Below are 8,472 nucleotides of genomic sequence, written 5' to 3' on the forward strand. Positions count from 1 at the left end.
CAGCAACCCCAGGCTGGCCCTCCTAAGGAAATGTACTTCCAGCGTGAAGCACTAGCGAAAGCCCAGGGCCGAACAGTCCCTCCCCTGCAGGACTGTTTCTTTTCATTAAAAATTTTCTAAAACAACAACAAAATTAAATGTAGCTGGTGAACACGTTTCAATAATGCAACCGAAAAGAGCTTGTGCAGCAGGACTGTTGCTCTGCTGGCCTGACAATATCCTGAGCAAGTTTTCTCTGGTGACTGACAGAACCTCACAGCACCAGTGACCCCACCTACCAGCTCCTACAGTGCTGCTCTCCATTTCCTTCAGAGCGCTGTCCACCCGCATTCAGGGCGAGCTACATTTTCAAGCTATGCCATGAAATGTTCAGCGAGAACTGAGTGAAACCCACTGCAGCTTCACCTCTCTCCCTCAGTGCTGTGCTTCCTGAATCAAAATACTTCACAACGTCTGTTCAAGAAGAAATAATTTTATTGTTTCCATGTGACAGGTTTCAGTGTGAGTGACAAGGACAGTGAGCTAGGCAGTCTCTCTCATGATTTTGGTGAGTTTCTGGATCTTTGTCCTTGTTGACATGTCCACATACTTCTCCCCAATGTTGACAATCATGCCACCAAGGATGGCCGGGTCAGTCTAAAGGAGAAACATTGAACAGAAAGTCTTTTAGCAAAACTTTCTAAGCTCAGCATGCAATTTTTAACACTGGTAAGAAAAAAAAAAAAAAAAAAAAGCTTTTAAAAGAGCCTTAAATAACTTTGCAGTCACTGTATTCCAAAGTTCAGATTTTAGTAACTAAAGCATCATCAGGTCTACAGGAAAGTACAGATCTATGTAATACAGCAACCGGATTCAGTGAAATTATTATTTTAAGATCAGAGAGACAGAAGCCCAGCTTAACATGAACTTGCTGAGATTTATTTACAAATCAAAAACTCAGACCTTGGTCTCCAGCTTCAAGACCTCTCCCTTAGCCAAGAATCCATTCAGAGCACTTTTCAGCTCAGTAAGGTTGGCATCATCCAAGGGCTGAAAAATAAGAACAGAAGACAAGGAAAATGAAGGACTTGAAAATATCCAAGTGATATAACGAGAACCCAAATTTTCTCTTCAGATTCTTCTAAAGACAGACATTTGCACCAGGGAGGGAAATTAAGCAGCCTTCTTGAACAGGAAAAACTGCAGGACAGCACAGAAACACAGCAGTCACTTTGTGTCCCCTTAATTTCATTAACATTGTGTTCTTTGTGCAAACTTCTGATGCTGACATCTTCAGATAGTGTCAGGAATCTGTACCTGCCAAAGTAAGGACCTGATGGAAAATCCTGATCTGCCTCACAACAGCATTCAGGTTGTACAAGACAGGTCTAATTTTCCTGCTTCTAGCAATTGAGATCATGGGCTTGAAAAGAAACAGGATTCCATGTAAAGCACTGGGCAGTGACTGAGGACTTGACAGCGAGCTCCAGCCCTGCTGCAGGCCTGCAGAGTGCTGCAGGCTTGCAGAGTGCTCCCGGCTAAGTACACCTCTCTCCATCACCACAGAAGCTCAACCTAGAGGTTCCTAACTCACCTGTGCAGTGGTGACTGTGCACAGCACTTCTCCTCGGTATGCACTCATGATCTTCCCAAATGCAGAGACAATGTCTGGTGTGTAACGCAAGCGACCGTTTTCAGCCAGCAAATCTGGAAGAGGCAGATGCATCGGAAGGGTTTAAAGCAGCCACTAGAAGCGGTTTTGCCTAGCTAACCGTAATAACAAGTAGCCTTACATGTTTTTTTGAAGTCAAATGGTTACTCACTCATCAGGTTGACAGTAATAGGGGACATCTTCTCTTTTGCTAAGGCATCGTTCACAGCTTTCTGTTTAACTGCACTCTTGGTGTGAGGGTTCATAACAACACTGGATAGCTTGGGGTCCTTCAAGAGGCTCTAATAAGATACACAACCAATGTAATGAAGGCCAGGAGTTTCCAGGCATTACAAGGCCCAACTGGACTACCCAAAGCAAGCAACACGGTCACTCCTTGAGGAAGAATGAAGAGGTCTGAAGCTGATGGGAAGTGAAATGGCAGCTCCAGGTGTAGCTCATTTACAGCATGTTTCTTTTAGAGCTGATGCTCCTCCTGCATCTCTTCCAAGCTCCTTATCAGTGGGTGTGCAGCGCAAGCAGCACGCACGCCTGGCCAGCTCCGAGGGGGAGTCTCAAGGTGCAAGAGCCGCCTCCACCTCCCTCCTAGCAAGCAGCAGCAGCCCCTCTGCCCCCACCCCCCGTGCGAGCTTCGGCGAACGCAGCCTGTGGAATCCCTTACCCACACTCGGCTCAGCTCCTTCTCCACCTGCTCCAGCTTCTTCTGCTTGGTGGCGGCGGAGTACAGCGCGGTGGCATAGCGCCCTTCCAGCCCGTACACCTGGATGGGGGGCTGCGGGCGAGAGACCGGGCGGGAGCTGAGACCGGCCCCGAGCTGGGGACCCGGCTGCTGCCCGCCCCTCCCCGCGCCGCCGGCGACCCTCCTGCTCCCCTCACCTTCACCAGCTTGGAGACCGGCCTCGCCGCCGACGTGCTCAGCTGCCGCACCTGTGGGGCGCAAAACGGACGGCGTCGATACGCGCCTCAGGGACCGGACTGGGAAATGGGTATGGGAACAGGCGCGCCGCGCCTTCCCTGCCCGGCCCCCAACTTCACCTTCAGGGAGAACCCCGCCGCCGCCGCCATCTTCCCCCGCCACCGCTCGAGGTCACCGCTGCTCCCGGCCCCGCGGCGAGGCACTGCGCATGGGCAGCGGCGGCCATCGCCCCAGCCCGGCTCTACCCGCCGGCCTCTTCTACCGCGGTGCCTGCCGGGAGCTGTAGTTCCCGAGGGCGGGCGGTTCGTCGCGCCGGCCCCGCTCCCGCGCTGCCCGCTGTCCCTCTCCCCGGCGCCCTCCCAGCTCCAGTTAGAACGTTGCCCTCGTTGCCTGTTCTCACACCCTGGTGCTGAAGGTGGCTGTCTTCAGGCGGGGGGTGTGGGGGCGACTAGAGTGACCAAGGCACATGCAGTTACACCCAGTCCCTCAGCTGGCCATGCCTGTGACTGTGGCTTTGCAGGTGGAGGGGCTATGGGATGGGAAGAGAGGTCCAGGCGATCTTAAGGGCCTTGCAGGGTGCGGTGGCCCACCGCCCTTTCTCATGTTCCTGTAAGGGTTCTGTAACTCATACACCCATGCACATCCCTCTGTTCAGATGCACGACGAGAGAGCAAGCATCACACGAGTTCTTTACAGAATCATCGAATCATCTAGGTTGGAAAAGACCTTTAAGATCATCAAGTCCAACCTTTACCCCAGCACTGCCAAGTCCACCACTAAACCATGTTACTGAGCACCTCAGCTACACAGTTTGTGAATGCTTCCAGGAACGCTGGTTCCACCACTTCCCTGGGCAGCCTGTTCCAATGCCTGAGCACCCTCTCTGTGAAGAAATTTTTCCTAACATCCAATCTAAACCTCCCCTGGTGCAGCTCGAGGCTGTCTTGTCCTATCACTCGTTACTTGGGAGAAGAGACCAACCCCCCCTCGCTACAAGCTCCTTTCAGGTAGTTGTAGAGAGCGTTAAGGTCCCCCCTTGAGCCTTCTCTTCTCCAGACTAAACACCCCCAGGTCCCTCAGCTGATCCTCATGAGACTTGTTCTCCAGACCCTTCACCAGCTTTGTTACCCTTCTCTGGCCCCGCTCCAGCACCTCAATGTCTCTCTTGTAGTGAGGGGCCCAGAACTGAACACAGGATTAGAGGTGTAGCCTCACCAGTGCCCAGCACAGGGGGATGATCATTGCCCTGGCCCCTGCTGGCCACACTGTTGCTGATACAGGCAGGATGCTGTTGGCCTTCTTGGCTACCTGGGCACAAGCCAGCTCATGTTCAGCTCCGTCAATCAGCAACCCCAGGTCCTTTTCCACCGAGCAGTTTTCCAGCCACTCTTCCCCAAGCCTGGAGCATTTCATGGGGTTGTTGTGGCCCAAATGCAGGACCTGGCACTTTGCCCTGTTGAATCTCACACCACTGGCCACAGCCCATCAATCCAGCCTGTCCAGATCCCCCTGCAGAGCCTTCCTACCCTCCAGCAGATCAACACTCCCGCCCAACTTGGTGTTGTCTGCAATCTTACTGAGGGTGCACTTGATCCTGTCATCCAGATCATCAATGAAGATATTAAACAACACTGGCCCTAACACCACACCCCGAGGGACACCACTAGTGACACTTTCAATGGAAAGAGTGTCAGCTGTGCTATCTCCTCACAGACATTTCTGCAGCCGTCCAACACAGTGAAACTACCTCTGAAATGCAATGAGCTATTTCCTCCCCTCGGATAAACTAGATCCAAACGTCTCCTGGGGCAAAGACACAATATTCCAGGTAAAGCACAGGATAAGCAGCTTGACTTTGTCAGTCTCTCTGTGTGACCTTGAGCAACTCAGATCCTGCCCACTAATGAACTTTCTTGAATGGTTAAACTCTTTCTCTCCCTAATTCTTCTATCTTTTCCGTAAGAGAAGATAAAACAACCTGCTTCGTGGAGCTGTTACCAAGTTTAAGTAATTATTTTCCGTGGCGTGAGTAGCTCAGACGGGCGCAGCTATTGAAATACAAAGCATGGCATTAGTGAAAAACACGGACGACTTTAAACACTAGATGTTGCTGTTGCTACAAATTGAAAGCGAAGTGATCGCTTCAGCTACCTCAAAACCAGAGAATTAGAGTAAAGCTCTTTAGGAAATACAGTTTACCGTCCCACCAGAAATAAGACACTATCACCAACAGGCTTTATTCTGGATGTCGGAATTTAGTTCCCTCTTCTATCCCTGGCTGTATTTGCTGTGGTGGCGTTCAAAGGCACAAGTATAGTCCATGATAGGTTTAAGCCTGACGGAACACCATTCTTCTCAATAGTTTTAATAACTACAGTACTAAGAAAAGCATATATCAAATGTAGAAAAATGTTTTTCTTTAGCAAAAAATCAAACTTACCTATTTTTTATTTGTGATAATGTGCAGGCACTGAAGTTTTGGAATGGTGCAGAGAATGGATTTATCTGAAGTGGGGTTTCATATCCAAAATTTTGTTAGTGTAATTCTGAAACACTCTGTGATCTTGTAGCATTTTAATACAGTGGGAATCTGACTTATTGAGGCCAGTCACACCACTGAATGCTGAGCATACTTTAATGAACCAGGGATTGGGTCAAATCCTGGCAGCGCTTTCAAGAATTAAAATCAGAGCACCTCTCACAGGTTAATTTTATGCAAGTAAAATCCCACAGGTGATAAACAGTTTGTACCTTTATGCCTTATACTGGAAGGAAAATTTAGATCCTAATAAAGCCTGTTCTTGTATTTGGATTCCTGTTATAATAATGGATTCCTCCATCATCATTATATGGGTGTTTTTAGGAGTTATTGTTCTTCTAGAAAGCAATTAAACTCCCCATACTGCCAGTCACTAATTATTTGACATTTACCTCTGTTTCTGGTTTCAATTTGGTCACCTAGTGAGCACTTGAACATTTACAAGTTCTTCCGTGAGAAACACCTGGAAGAATATTCACTTGTGGGTCTGCCACTTCAGTGCTTGAAGGATTGTAATGTTATTCATTCTTAATAAATGTGGTGATATTTTAAATGTCATATTTTTCTCCTGTTGAGACAGACTACAACTGAAATCATACAAAACATTTTATTTTCCTTTTATTGAGAAATTTTGAAAATGGTTTGAGTTTAGATACTTTTAGATGCGTTCTTGTGCTTATATTGAAGATACATGGACTTCACTCAGGCATAACAGCTGCAGAGTTCAGTGTAATCAGCACTTTTATATCTCTAGAAAGAATGTGATGATCCTTCAAGTGTGGTAGTGGTGGGATGTGTTTTGATCAGGGCCCAGCTGCATGAGATGCCATAGAACTTGCAGCAGGACTTAGACCATTGCACAAATAATTTGCAGCATGTAGAGGTAAAAAGGAGATGAGGTTTGTAACAAGCCATCTGGGGTCCTCACAGTGATGTGAGCATACCAACTCAGTGCCATAAAACATGCCAAACTTACTACCAGACTATGGTCAGCTCCTTTAAAAAAATCAAACCAAAAACCACTGCTCATAAAACCCTCTGATAATTGTACTAGTGACCTAAAATTTTTAAGCAATGCTGAAAACACTGAATGCTTTTCTCCCTTACCTTGCAACTCACCTAAAACATGAGCTTTTGGCCTGTTTTGAATGCTGTTGTGCACCTGCTAGTCAGTAATTGCACCCGGCTGTTTCCCTTTGGCTGAGCCTGGGATTCGGCATGGGAGAGTCCCAGAGGAGCCAGGGTGTAGCTGCAAACAAGTTCCTCTGTAGCAAGTTTATGTTATTTACAAGAAGTGGAGCAGTTTTCCTCTCCTGCTCTCAAGTTGAGCTCAGAGAATGTCACACAGAAAAGTTATGACCAAACTCACCTCCCCACTGCTACTCTGTTTTTGTTCCTGCAGCTGCTGAGGGAAGGTTGGTTTTGTTTTGTTTTTTTTTTTTTTTTTCCCCAGTCTCCCAGGGACTGCCCTTTATCTTCCACAGGAACAGTTGGTTCTCCTGCTGAATCTAATTCACCTGGTTGTTTTCCATACCTCTGCTCCACAAGCAGTTCCGCTCTGGCAGGTAAGTTCAAGTGCTCTGTCATGTTGACTCCCTGGGGACTAAGCCTTTTCACACAGTGACCCACCCACTAAAATCTTGCTGCCTGGGGAAGACCTGACTCTTTTCCCGTTAAGAAAAAGGTTTTCCATTCAGTGACAAGGGACGGTAAACGTTTCGTTTCTTTTTTTTATTTTCTCCCCCTCCAAATGGGGAAGAATGATTGTAAACCCACAAAAAATGGTTAGGCTGGTTCAAAATAGGAGCAGGAGCAGTATTAATCAAGTTAGGCAACTGAACTCACTGACCTTGGCATCAGAACACTCTCCTATTTGCAAAACTAAGCACCTATGCCTACATTTTCTTGCCCTCCAAGGAGGTTTAAATCTAGCATTCTTACATGATAAAATGATTAATTGTTATGATATTATTGTGATACTTCTAGGGTTCTCATGGTGTTCTAGTTTATTTTCCATGGTGCCATAGTAATCTGTTATAAAAGGGAAGAAAAACATAAGTAGGTGTTTGTAGTTTCCTTGGCAAAATATCTACACTTTTTAAGTGTAGACTTAAAAAAAATCTACACTCTAGATAACCTAGAAAGCTTGAAAAAATAATTTAGGGGTAAGCTATGACATGATTTTTATAGGTTGGTGAAATAAGCACTGATCTGCAAGGCTTTATGCTAGAAAAAGTGGTGTGGGCTCACATGGACATTTGACTGTTTTAGAGGTTGCCCATGAAATATCAAGGGTAAAAAGAACTGGTTTGGGAAAATATGTGAATAATAGACATGCTTTGGTGTAGGTAGTACTAGTAGCTGAGCGTTATCCTTTCACACAATGGCAGAGGAGCGGTTAGAACACTGCACTGAGACTAGGGAGATTTGGGATCTATTTTCATCTCCGCTTTGGGCCTGCTGATTGGCTTCTAATTATTCTGCGCCTCAGTTCCCCCATCTGTAAAAAAGCAAGAATGAGACCAACATCGTTTATAAACAGCTTTAAATTATGTTGATGCAGCACACTTTATTAATAGCAATGATACCTTCTCACACATGCTGTCATAAAAAAATACTTTAAATCCACAAATGTCAGTCAGACTGTGGTAATGTGCAAGTGGCTATGGAGAAAATAAAGAAGAGAAGGATCATCATGCCTGCTCCAGCACTGCTGTGGAAAATGAGATGTTGACATAGACTCACCTCTGGAGTCATAATGGCAACATACATGGTGAATTAGAGGTGCTGGTCCATGTTCTTGAGGTCTGTCACAGAAATGTCCACTGACGTGGCAGAATCAGCAGAGATCATTGACTGAATAGATTTGGAACATGAACCACCTTTTCATCCAGGACTGAAAGTGCCCTTTCAAGTGGAAGACCTCTCTTCCTTCAGTTTAAACTTGGGCCAGTACCTGCCCGGTTCATAGCGCAGTAGATCTCTGAAATACTCAAGTCAGAGGTATTTCTGCAGAGCTGAGACCCCAGCCTGCCATCCACTCACCACATGTAGATCTTTGTATCTCCCTCAAACTGAAATTAACCTGTCTTTTGCATTGATGCAAGCATCTTGCCCAATGAGCATATTGTAGCATTTTGTGTTAGACAGATGCCTCAGCAGATTCTGGTTACATATTAGGGCTACAGCTTACTCATTACCACAAGAGGGAAGCCAATACTAATATTATAACTTTCTGCATGCATTACCTATGGTTATTGTGACAAGGTTTTTATCCATTTCAAGGCTGTTGCACGTCTCCTGTTTCCTTGTAGCAAACTTGCATTTGATCATATGTCAGAAACTGAAGAACATTATTCCACATTC

At 46.3% G+C, this 8,472-nt stretch overlaps 1 protein-coding gene across 1 annotated transcript; it reads right to left on the reverse strand.

The window, feature by feature from the left end:
- Positions 1-456: 456 nt before the first annotated feature.
- Positions 457-2,820, reverse strand: ATP5PO (ATP synthase peripheral stalk subunit OSCP). The gene is made up of 7 exons (XM_030471705.1): positions 2,687-2,820; positions 2,528-2,578; positions 2,313-2,423; positions 1,803-1,932; positions 1,574-1,686; positions 943-1,029; positions 457-636 (listed from the first exon to the last, which is right to left on the reverse strand). The coding sequence occupies exons 1-7, from the start codon at positions 2,714-2,716 to the stop codon at positions 523-525; spliced, it is 636 nt and encodes a 211-aa protein (XP_030327565.1). The 5' UTR covers positions 2,717-2,820; the 3' UTR covers positions 457-522.
- Between the last annotated feature and the right edge of the window lie 5,652 nt (positions 2,821-8,472).

Source organism: Strigops habroptila, chromosome 2, assembly GCF_004027225.2.
Source record: "Strigops habroptila isolate Jane chromosome 2, bStrHab1.2.pri, whole genome shotgun sequence".
NCBI classification, from domain to species: Eukaryota; Metazoa; Chordata; class Aves; order Psittaciformes; family Psittacidae; genus Strigops; species Strigops habroptila.